At 42.4% G+C, this 12,962-nt stretch overlaps 1 protein-coding gene across 2 annotated transcripts in view; it reads right to left on the reverse strand.

Annotated features, from left to right (window-relative positions):
- Positions 1-275: 275 nt before the first annotated feature.
- Positions 276-12,962, reverse strand: part of PRELID3B (PRELI domain containing 3B) — a 31,432-nt gene continuing 18,745 nt past the window's right edge. For both annotated transcript variants that reach the window (XM_086932644.1, XM_086932643.1), the window contains exons 4-6: positions 11,633-11,703; positions 10,619-10,721; positions 276-3,671 (exon numbers count right to left, since the gene is read on the reverse strand). In XM_086932644.1, the coding sequence (XP_086788770.1) occupies positions 3,552-3,671; positions 10,619-10,721; positions 11,633-11,703 (294 nt within the window). In that variant the 3' untranslated portion in view covers positions 276-3,551. The remainder of the gene's footprint in view (positions 3,672-10,618; positions 10,722-11,632; positions 11,704-12,962) is intronic.

Genomic DNA, 12,962 nt, shown 5'->3' on the forward strand with positions numbered 1-12,962 from the left:
GAACAAATACAACATGGTTGACTCAATTTGTGTTTTCTAAAGTCTCGACTTAACGAATGCCATTTGCCCTCCCGATAGAGCGTTCATATTCCTTAGCAGGTGATACTAGAGTGGTTCAACAATATTTCAGCAGACCGGTGGAAGGAGCATACCTTCTGCAAAGAACCTTAAGGCATGGTCTGCACAGATTCTGAGATATTAACGGGAGCAGATGTCCACATTTTAATGCCCCTCTCAGCATCCCATAATGTTATAAAATACGAACACACACCAGGTCATCAAACAATAACGTTTACTGGTATTTTACCTTTGAATAAGTTACATATAGTCTAAACACTGTAAAAACAACCTTTGATGGGAGCAACAATTATACAAATCTACTACAAAAGTTTCATATACAAAAACACTTTCTTTAATAATAGTTTAGCGTACACCATCAAGTCTTATTGTTTTGCTAGGCTACATTCTGTAGAACGCGAAGTTGACTTCTTTTATTTCAAAGAACAATACATTTGCCTTAGGAAGGCACTTGAAACAGCAAATTACTGAAAATACAAAATACTAGATGGGATCAGTATAAAAAAAAATATAGCACATAATAGATGTATGATTTGATTTTGCTCTTCAAGCAGATGCCAGCTTGAAACGGGCATCTGATGATTTAAAATGTATTTGTACCTGAAGTAACAAAACAAACATTAGCTGATGTACCGAGCGTAAATAGAACCTAATTCAGGTGCTCTAGTTCACAAATTAAATTTGTGTATACAGTATGGCTACTCTAAAACATGTTGTAAGGAAGGACAGGCTCGGACATTCCCATGGCATGGTTTAGTTACATACGTTTCAGCACAATGTAAACTTTAAGTCATTTAATATGCTTCTTACTTGCACCAAATAGTTTACTGAACTGTACTTTAACCCTTGAAGTGGCATTTTCCGGAATACAGAAAATGTGCCCAAGGGTGTAAAGTAATGCACTCCATAAAATGGATAGACTACCGAGTAGTAAATACTTCAACATCTTCAAGTCAGCTAGAAAGTCATGTTGATGGCCTGGATGAAATCTCTGGGCAATGTGCACCAAGGAGAAAACTACCGCCTAAGGATCCTTCATGGAAATCAAAGAGCCATATATTTAGGGTAAATACTTCATTTAACTGGTAGTCCTGGACACTGTGGAAGGGACTTCTCTATAAGAAATGTATACAACCATATTTCATATTATACAATGTTCTGCGCCTCTTCTGAACAGTTTTAATTTTGCACACTGATCAGAATTCCGTACTGCCTAGTTGCGCTTTTGTAATATCACCAATTACATGACTTAAGCACACTTGGAGTGGTTAACTTGGAATTTTTAACATGCCTTTTCTTATTCTTAAGAGATTGCAGTCATCACTCAAATTAGTTATGCAGCATGGATTCTTGCCGCATAAGTTGTATACCTCACCATTGAATCAGAAAAGGTACGAGACAAACTACTGGATTTATATTTTATGGTTACAACGGTTTCTGAAAATTGAATCTGATCAGTCACTTCCGTTGGTACTATACAAACCAACTGAACTGCCTGGTCCAGAGAAATGCATGGGTCCGAATGGCTGCACACAAGTATCAAGCAGAAAATTCAACACATCACATCAATAGATCCACCCACATCCCACGATCAGAGAGATGCAGATACTAGGATGAGAGTAAGGTTATCACTGCAATTATTTTTCTTGTTGAACATCACATATACTGTGATTAGCAAAGAGAGATTCTGTGAACAAGAGCCAAGTTGGCGCCGTTTGACTTTAGTTTACAAATGAAAAATTGTTGTCTGTCCCTCGTCCTCAAAAACTATGCTGCAACAGGCGGCACAAGTCAGTTAAATGTCGTCTAAAAAAATATTTAACAATTTTTGTTTAATATAGACCATAACCAGAGACTGGGCATTGGTGCAAGCCACTGCAAAACACCCGTTGGACTGCATCTCCGCAAGCTCTGTACGAGAGCCATAAGCCAGCTAAATGGCCTTCTTAGCAGTAAGGCCTCCACTTGGAGGTCACGAAACACTGGCTTGACACTTAGAAGTAGGTAGGTGGAGAAGGCATGTTTGAAAGGGCAGAATCCCATAGGGCACGTTTACCAACAGGTCGACTAACTGCTGACCTCCAGTTCCATAAGCCAAACATTTAGGATTAGAAGGAGATTGTTATAAGTATAAGGGAATAGATTAAATAGATTTACCATACATCAATGGGTTATCTGCTTGACTGTCTAGCTGCAAAGTTGCTCTGCATGAAACCACCAGACAGATACATATTGATGACTTAATTCACATATGTAGACACTGGTCTCGCATTGGCAACCCCAAGGAAAAGGCGTTACATTTTGAAGACAATGTAATCGGAAGATAAAGTATGTTAAGGCACCACAATCGACCATTTGCTATTCAGTTAAATGCTTGGCAAAACTGTGCATGTTTACCTTAAAAAAATAAAAATAAAGACTAGAATGTTAGCAGTCAATAAAAAAATAGTTGTATACAAATAAATACCACTTACAGTACGTATTTCATTTCAAGGGAGCCGTTTACAAACTAACCCAGACTAAGTGTATGCATGTTTTTCTCGGAGGCAAAGGATCCTGCACAATGGATAGCTCAAAACATGTAATCAAGTGAAGAAGCAAACAAAATTTCAAGTTTTGATGTGAGTCTAAGTGCTTGTAAATTTTTTCCAATGTGGGGCTGGACGTCAAGGCGAGCCATGTGCCCGAATATGCAGTGCAGGCAACATCTCGCTAACCTGATTCGGCGTCTGTGGCTACACCTTCAAGGAGTAACCAATTTGCTGAGAATAGCAACACAGCCCAGCAATGACCACAACGATGGTGGAGGAAAACAAGCCATTGCCCTTACATTAGGCCATACAAATTCACTTGGAGACCAAACGCCAGTCAGTTTGTGGCCGCGTATGCATACAAGAAATCAAATCAACAAACAAGACCCAGAAAAATGTACTCTAGGTTCAAATTCACCGCTCTCCCTTTGAAGGATTCAAGTAAACCTTTCTTTCAACCAATGCAGATAACAAAATTAACTAACCAACGGTTTAAATGGAGATTATTGAAATGAGTGGCTGGTCCCAAAACAACCATGATAGGTTAATAACGAATAAATGGCAATGTATACTCATAACTGGTCACAACCACAACTGTAGTCTTGAAAGCAGCCTTTATTTACCCTTGCCAGTACTAGGGTATGTCTTGGTGAAAGGGCTTTCTATCATATTTGTGGTCATCTGCACATAGTGCAACGAACTTGTTGTGCTCTGCAAAGTCTGTACTCCAGTTGACCCCGCAAAACGTTCAAGCTCCGACAGGTTCTCCAAGTGTTCCATAAGACAGCAGCTTCTCTCCATACGTCCATTATTAAAAACTTCTTTATATTAGATATGTCTTTAAATAACAAAATATAAATAAATAGCTTTATGGCATGGAAGGAAGCTGCAATGGTTTACTTCTGGATCCTACACCTTGCTACTTCTTGCAGGTCCTCGTCATCATTCATCCACAAATGCTGCTGCTGCTATGGAAGCCCGCATGCCTCCCCGTGCCGATGCTTTCAGATCTTCAATTTCAGAATTCAACTTACTGATCACCCATTCCATCGCATCACGACCCTGAAACAAGGAGGTACATGGTACATTAGATATCTTCTACAAGCAAATGGAATCTTCTATGCCTTGTGGCCACAAAGTCGACGATGGTCAAGACCACCATATTTAGACCAAAAAGTTGCCCATTTTTTGTTTTAAAAAACCACACAAAACAACAAGACAAAACCCCCCCAAAACACAAACAGACAATGTTAAAAGATCCGATATATTTATTTACACAGGCAGACTGGAGGTAAACTTTGCAGTCACGTTTGTATGCATGATGCAAATAGTGCGAAAGTCATACAAAACATTAAGGAGGGTTGAAGTCAATTATAAGTGACACATTACTCTTTAATTAGTGATAACCAGCGCTCAATAGCCCATGACAGTTAAGTTTACCAAATCCTTAAAACCCAAGTTGTTCTTAGAACTTTGAACTTCTGCTTAACAATTGGAAACTTCCAAAACGCATGTGGAAATACTTAAATATGTTAATTCATCATCTTTATTCAACATTTTGCAGAATATAGAAGCAGCTCAAAATGGATTGTGTAAGGTCATGGCCAGGTGATCAGAAGAGGTGTTTAGCAACCAGTGTAAAAAGACCTTCAACACAGTCCTAACCGTGTTGTGTCCTCTGCAAACTAGCAGTTCAAAGCACATAGCTAGATTTTAAGCTAATGAAGATTTGAGTGTCAGGGAACAAGCATAAGAAAAAAATAGACATCTACTATAAAATGTAAAGCAGCTGATACATATGTTACATTGCAGGGTTCAGGCAACAGCATACTGCTTAAATTCTATAAGACACCAGCAATGCTGGACCTTCGGCTGCAACACCATCAGACTAATTTAGGTAACCGTTGTTCTAGGTAAAAAGAGCTGCAGCAAAATGGCTTGGGGTTGTATACACACACACCCCTACGCCCTACTGCACATAAACCAGGCTGAAATAGAGTGACGGTGGATACTAATGATGAAAGGGAGCTATGCTTAGCTGGCGCAGTCGCATTTCAGCAAGGGTATCCTGGCAGGATTCATGAGTGCTGAATATCTTTATTGGCAGTCAAGGAGATTACTTTCTGGAGAAAAGACGCATAAAAATACATATACAAGCATTTATAATGCAACGGTCTCGCCTTAGCAAAAGTTAGAGCTATTGGCATTGTAAATGACACATTTTTTATATGTGTTGCTTTTGAAAACAGATAAATGGCATGGTCATCAATGCCAATAGCTTAATCTCTTGTAAATGCAAGACCTATTGCATTTGCGCACACACACACACAAACACACACACACAGACTATGCTCACAACCTACTCTCTCCCAAACCAAAAAGTTACATAAAAAGCAACCATTCCATATTTTAATCCCTCTGTTCCATTACGCACTGAAGCACGGGGTAAAAGAACAGCTCTAGTCTTCCTGCAAGACAACAAACGCCGCCCCCCCCCCCCCACACACACACACACATACAGGCCACACGGCAACTCAACATCCAGCAAAACACACTATGGAACAGCATGCTACCCTTTTGCTTAGGTGTCAGGCACGTGAAAAGCTATTTGTATAAACCTGCAATACAAGAAGCTGCCACCATAACACCCTGCCACAAGAGGCAGAGTAAACTGAAACAGTAGGCAAACAACGAAGTAGCCTGAAGAAAAACTGCTGCTTTAATGTTCAGAAATGCAAACAGTGCTCGAGGCAACTGTCAAACAAGCATTTGCAATGCAATAGGTCTCGCATTAGGAAAGTTTGAGCTATTGGTATTGTAAATGACAATTTTTTTTATATGTGTTGGTAGTGAAAATAGCAAAATTAATAGCTTTGTAATTTACAATGCCAATAGTTTTAACTTTCGCAAATGTGACACCTATCGCATTTGTAATGCAATATGTGTATTATTTACGTGACTAAGATGTATTGATATTACAAATAAAAATGGCTTTTATTTGTTTAATAATTAATACTTAAATAAAAGTTATGGTAATTTATAATGGCAATAGCTTAAACTTTTGTAAATAACTTGTGAAGATTAGTGTATTTTATTGTGACGAAATACACAAGAACAGAAGTGAAATATTAACATCTTTTTTGTGACATTTGTAATAAAGCTTGAAACATTAAGAGAACATATTTGAACCAGTTGTTGTTAAATGATGGCGTTGAGTGAAGCTGTGGCGCTGAGTGATGCTGTGGCGTTGAGTGATGCTGTGGGATAGACAATACCTAAAAAACTAGGATCGGCCGATGAGAAACAAGCGACAGCCATCCCCCTCCAGGGTGCTTGGAAATCGTGCATGACTCAAGGTTGTGACTCCAACATTTCCTGCACTGCATGAAAAATCTCATAAGAAGATGCTAAATAAACCAGAGTCTTGTGTGTCATTGACAAAAACCCTTAGGGTAGGTAGCATATGTTCACAATGCTGTGTTTTTCTTGCACACTTCTTAGAATATGTAAGCATCGACTGGTGGTGGCTTTCCCAAGCATGTTTAAATAACATCTAACAATGACGCTACCGGACTTAAAATGTGGGCGGGTGACATTCCTACCAGAATAAGAGGTGCATACATTGGTCTTCTAGGTTGGTTTTAGGAAGCAGCTCGACTACTGGCAAGTATGTTCTTGCTGACTTCTCATCCTTGTCACTAGTGTTCCAAAAGAGCTCCTGGCTGACATGACCGAAGCCAGGTGGAATATTCAACTGATGAGTTGTTACTGGAATAATTTAGAAGGTACTGGTGTTCAGACCAGTAAAACACATTTATATTAAGAGGCCGTTAAATGGCAGTGCGGTATATAAATGCAAGTCAGTAACTAGCATTTTAATGGAAACCACGGCACGTCTGGCCGAAAGGAGGAAGAAGCTCGAGACTGAGACAGGAGGGATGTAGACTGCCAAATCCATGCGGATTAGGTAAGCGGAACGTGTCAACTTTACTTTATCTTTAATCAGTTTACAAGCAACTGACAACTTCTTTGCGGGGAAAGGGGCTGTAATGATAATCCACGACAAGCAAATAGGGAGACATAACGGGGGTGGGGACACGGAGTGTGTAGGGAGACATGACGTCAGACACCGATGATGAACCCTAGACTTTACAGGCAGCTGGGGTAAATTAAACAGGCAGCCTGTTTGTGGTGGTGGGAGGGAGAGCACCCGGGGAGATGGAGCTTTGAAGCAGGAAGCACTGCATTTGTTTAAAGTTATTTGATAAAAAAATTGAGGTGGGCGAGCCGTGCCCTACAACGTTAAATCAAATCCAAAGCAGCTAAAGGATTCTCCCTTTCTCTTGTGCGTCGCGGAGACGGAGAGCCACTGCTGCCTAGCATTACATATGTATATGGAATCGGGCACCAGGCTGAAACAAGTGGCATGGTTTAACAAGTTAAAAAACAAGAACTACAGCAGGCAAAAGCAATAAAAGGCTTCGTCAGTAAACAAGCAAAACTTGTGTCAAGTGAAAGACGGAACGCCTTAAACTCGCCATGATTTGATTTTTAAAAAACGTTCTGATATGCGGAGAGGATGAAGCTCTTCTGAAAGCACGAGAGCTCAGGCCAGAGAAAGCCAAAGTAGGAAGGCTGGAGAAGCGTGAGCCTGGTGGGGGGGCGGGATGCGAGTGGGAGGCAAAGCGGCCACAAAATGAAACGAGTCACGGCCTAGCGGCCGTGAAGTGTGTAGCAGTGGGCGGGGAAGCAGATCCCTTTGAAGCTCTCTGAGGCAGGAGCAAATGGTAAGGGGAGGGCAAGCTCGTGCACGAGGACGTGCACTTCTGAAAATCCACTTTTGGTTTAGCTTTCTGGTTTCACCTCAATAGGTCTTCTGCGAGACCTAAAAAGAGTAGCATCAAATGGATTAGTACAAAAGGAGGCTGAGTCTGGCAGGGGTAAGTCGGTAGTTTGAGGCATTTTTGGAGGGTGCAATTACCGCTGAGGAATGTGGCGGGTTCTGCATGAATAGAGAGGAAGGTAGAGAGGTACCCCTTCCCCCTCCCTCACACACAAACAAACAAGCAATCCTACTTCATAGAAAGCTAGAAGAGGGAAGAGCTCCAAGGATGCCGGCCACACCCAGTTTGACCCACTTTAAAGGTCTGGCACGAACAACCTCCAGTAGAGCCTAAAGTTATATATTGAAAACACAGTAAATCGTTATTAATCCAGTCGACATAGCTTTATAAAAGATGGTAAGGGCAAAAAACATGTTACATGAATATAAAGTTCATTAAAATCGTGCCTAACAGATATGCATTCTCTGATGCTACCCGGTGCAAATCATTGACTAGGACACGTTGTTTCCTGCAGAGGCGGAGGTTCCTTTTAAAAACCAGGGAACTTTACCTCCAACCTCCCGGCCCTAACCGTACCCCTCTCTCCCTGCAACACACTGGCCAACACTACCCTTCTATAACAGGATCATTTAGCGCCCAGACAGCAGATCTTCGCGCTAGACAGAACCTTAAAGGGCCTCAACTGAAATCAAAACAAAGCCCTGGTCACAAACATCACAAGGCGCCTAGAGGAGCGCCACTCCTAAACGCCAAGAAAGGCTTTAGCTGCACAAACCAGTAATTAAGCTGCATCCTAGGTTGGGCAGGAGCTGCTGGTTAGCAATGAGATTGTGTGCAGCGGCAATGCATCCAGTTACGCGGCCTCGCTCCTGTCCCCCAACGCGGGAATTCATTTGGTGAGCCCCACACGCGAAGCGATGTAGGTACAAGGCGCGCATTCAGTGAGCCAAATGCGCTCATGAAGCGCTGTGAGCCCAAGGAAAAGAGCATAAAGCGCTCCGTCGCAAAATTCATTTACTGAGATCAAGGCTAGGTGTGATGGGAAGGCGGCTGCACCAACATTGAACGGTAATCTGGCCGGCTGGAGATGACAGCTTCCGGGCTGGGGGGCACACACTGCCGCTGCAGCGATGTCGGGCCTCGCTCCTGGCACCCAACGCTGGAATTTATTCAGTGAGCCCCACATGTGTCGAAGCAATGTAGGTGCAAGGCGTGCATGAAGCACTTCATCTCAGAACGCACTCAGTCAGCCAAGTGCGCTCATGAAGCGCTGTGAGCTCCAGGAAAAGCGCATAAAGCGTTGTCGCAAAATTCAGTAAGCATGACCATGCCATCTATTCGAATTCATTCAGCGAGCCCACAGCGCGTATTAAGCTGTTGATCGCAGAAAGTGCTCCATGCAGAATTCATTCAGTGTGCCAGATGCAGAAAGCGCCCGATCACCACAGAATTCATTGAGTGACCCAAAGCGAGCATGTAGCGCTCTGTCGCGCCATTCACTCGCTGAGTACAAGGCATGCATGAAGCGCTCCATCACTGAGACACAGGAGCAGCTCCTCTGCATGCCTTACCCTTCTGCCCTTTCACACTCATTACTTCAAAGGGATGCACGTTCCCTTTACTAATCTGTTTCCTTTGTGACACTGGCAGTTTTTAATTGAGGCGCCTTTAAATAATAAAGTATCCGTTTACACGATTAACATTCTATTGTTTAGGGGGTAACCATTGCCTACAAGTCGCCTCCAGCGGAGTTTTTTTTTTTTCTTTCAAAGTAGCGCATGCAGCCTAGGACATGAGGCTGAGTTATAAAGCCCCCAACCCCGCGCTCAGTATCATAGCAACCCTTCCATAAATAAGTACTGGCCAAAACAACTGCGGCTGTAGCTCACCCGTGTCTTCGCTCTTGACAGCCTCATCTTGCATTTTCTCCAAATCACCTTGCAGCCTGTCTATTTTGCGTCCCCGGGCTCCTTTCTTTGTTGCTCTGAACTCTATGCACCGACTTCCTCGCTCTATGGTCAAGGAGAGATGGATGGAGGGTCGGAGCTGCTGCACGCAATGCCCTAAAAGCACCTCGAGTGAAGTTTACTCGGCTGGGGGGCACATGTACGTCTAACAGCGGCAGCGCAGAGCCCACGATGACCTCAGGGCCGGCCTCGCAGAGCTGTCGCTCCTCTCCCGCCAGCAGAACCACCGACAGCTGCAGGCTGTCTTCTTTAATGTTGGTATAATGAGCAGCGATTATACTAACATGATAATGCGCAGCGATTATACTAACATGAAAGAAGTTTCTCTTTAAGCCCCGTCTTTTTCAGATAGAGTTCCCCAACTTCCTGCTGTGGTAAAAGGTTCCTTATCTTCTCTATGGGGCCATCTGGATCCATAAAGACGATAAGAAACATTTTACGCCAGCAGTAAGTCGGGGAAGTCAATCTGAAAAAGACGAGGCTTAAAGAGAAAGAAGAACGTCACTTGGACCTCTTCTCCATTGGCTGGCCACTGTTTAGGAGGCCAGCCAATGGAGAAGAAGGGCGGGGCTTAACCTCGCTAGTGAGGTTCTCTATCCCATCAAGTCTCGCCAGCTCGACTGCGCAGTCTTTCGCAGGCGGAGACCTAAAAAGACGGGGGTGAGGTTTTTGGCCGGAATAATATATTAAGCATCACCAAGACCCAAGGAGAATGGAGGCCTCAGATTTACCACAATTTTTTTTCATTTATAGACTAAGTCTCATGTATTTTTGACTGCTCATGCCACCTTATAAAAGGCCCATGAAAAGTTATGTTTTCTACTATATTTCTAATATATATTAGAAACTGGGTGGAAATATAGCTAGCCTGCAGCAAACACCTTGTGAGTGATCCATACTGATAGTTTGTACTCACTTCTAAAAATTAGGGGACCGTCAAACCTCATACCAGACCAATATTCCCATTTTTCCAGGTTGAGCAATGTTTCCTACGGCAAATGACTTAAATGCCTTGCAGCATATGACCTTACAAAAATGTGCTGTCGCGTAATAGCGGAGCAGAGACCCAAGATCCCTTTTCAAACCTTCACATCCTGCAGAACAGGAGCACCTTTATATGGGAATCTTTTGCATGATAACCTGGATGTAAAGTTCAGGCGGAATAGTGGATGTGTTGATTAGACACCTTTAAACTTACTTTATGAGCATTAGAAGATATTGTGTTAGCCATTAACCCTTCGAGATAACTGCTGAGACTGACCCCCTTCACAGAGATGATTGCTTCTTGAGTTAGCACCGTCCTGGTGGATATAAAAATGAGGCAAATAAACATCAAGACTAAATTCAATTATAACAGCAAATTAATATGAAGGCAAGTACAGTAATAAAACTGCAGTTTTTTCCCCAGACCTCCGCTGCACCTCAAATCCAACAATGTCTCCAACTTAAACTCTAAAAGCATAACTTCTCAGTGCTGATCCACTTGATTTAACAGTAAGCACATCTCTTTTCCAAAAATTCAGAAACAAATGCAAAAATTAAAACTAAGCCACTCAATAGGCTAGAAGTGTGCATACGATGAACAGGTGAGTGCGAAGGGAGAAAAGGGCCAACAAATTGATGTGGACGGTACATGTTCAACATGACGTGGAACAAGATAACTTCTATAGTATATGAACAGGAACGCACACTGACCATCTACAAGAGACCAGCCAAAATTTAACGTGCCCGTTCTTTTTACTTTTCCTCCTGTTCTTACGTGTCTGCAAACTGAACATACAGACACGCCTTTGTAGGAGGTGTTAACAAGGCAGAGATGACAGTCCATCTCTTAGCACCACTGATTAGAGCAGAGAGAAACCTGTTGCCTCATCACATTTCAATACCAAACATCAACCAGTTTAAGTTAATACTGGGGTTGGGGGGGGGGGGAGGGGGGGAGAAGGCAGCTCAGAAGCAGCACGAGTTCTTTATGAAACTGGGCGACTGATCGAATCTTCTCCATATCATGAAAAAGACAGTGCCTTAGTAAGTATTAAGGGAATGGTAATTTACGATATGCCAGTGACCAATACCATCATGAACAACATCTAAATCATCTCAGTCATTAAAAATCACAAAGATAAATCTTGGTATGCCTATAGGCTCTTCACATTTTATCCACTGGATACTGGGATTTCATGTCACACTGAAAAGAAAAACATATACTCACTTTCCCGGATCTTGTGGATGTGGCTTGTATATCAACCTCTCATCTACAGACACCAAATTTGTGAATGTGATCTGTTGACAAAATGGAATAAATACAAGGCGTTACATGGGTACCTGGCACAACAATCCATCAGCAATGACCAGGCATTTGAAGCTCCCCAGCAGTGCTATTTACTAAAAGAATTATGTACTTATTTAATGACCACAGAGGGTTAGAAAGTGGAACAGTTTTTGTTATCGAATACAAATACACTGACATAGATGGCTGAGAAAGGCCCCGATTTCTGGATCTGAACCACAAGACAAGCCTTTTGTCAAGTATAAGAGGTCAATCAGAATTAGAACTCTGCTCTGGAGGTTAGACATTCAACAATTTAACCTATAAATCATTTCCAAATATAACAGATCACTTCTACAATGAATGAAGAGATGTACAGACTGGACATCTACAAGAGAACAGCCAAAACGTAACACCTCCATATATTTTGTTCTACCTCTTGTTTTACGTGCAAGCACACTGAACACATACATGGATGGGCATGAAGGAGGAATATGGCAAAAAAAAAAAAAAAAAAAAAAAAAAACAATCATGGCCCCTTTCAGGTCATCACTAAGAATTCGAGAGAAAGACACTACCCTCACCTAAAATGTCTCTTTCTGGATCAAATTATCCCCAGTCTCTATATAGAGATGGATACTACTACTTCCTACAATGACATCAGGCAATCAAATATCACTTCAAAAAAGCCTAGTTCCACAGTGCCTTCAAGGTAAACACAAACAAAGCATGTATTTCTACTGCTTTACATTTAATTTCCTTTGATATATTTTAGTCAAGATAGTACCATAGTGGAGAAGTGTGGCTCAATGATTAGAGCGGCAGACCATGTTGCAGAGGTCTAGCCCGGGACCAGGGTTCAATTCCCCACCTCGGTGGGTCTTGGGCTCAAAAAATTCCACGGACCTGATAATTCTTGCCTCGGTGCCTATTCCAATCACAGAGTCCCACTCTGCAACTCTGGGCAATAGCTTGCTTAATCTCCACAACGGCCCCCACAACGCTAAGGATGCCTGGCCTCCACCTTGGGGGTGCCCATGAGTGGACACCTCACAGGGAAAGCCAGGATGGGTTCCACAGCGGTATTCGTACAAGCGCCTTGAGACCCTTGCGGGCGAGTAGTGCGCCATACAAGTATCAATTTACATTTACCATTTTTACCTTAGTCTTGCAATTTGATTTGTTATTCCTCAAATAATTGGAGCATGTTATTGTATAAGGGGCACTTATCACAGAGTAAATACTAGCCAGGTCACAATAAGCTTCCCATAAC

Source organism: Lissotriton vulgaris, chromosome 7, assembly GCF_964263255.1.
Source record: "Lissotriton vulgaris chromosome 7, aLisVul1.2, whole genome shotgun sequence".
NCBI classification, from domain to species: Eukaryota; Metazoa; Chordata; class Amphibia; order Caudata; family Salamandridae; genus Lissotriton; species Lissotriton vulgaris.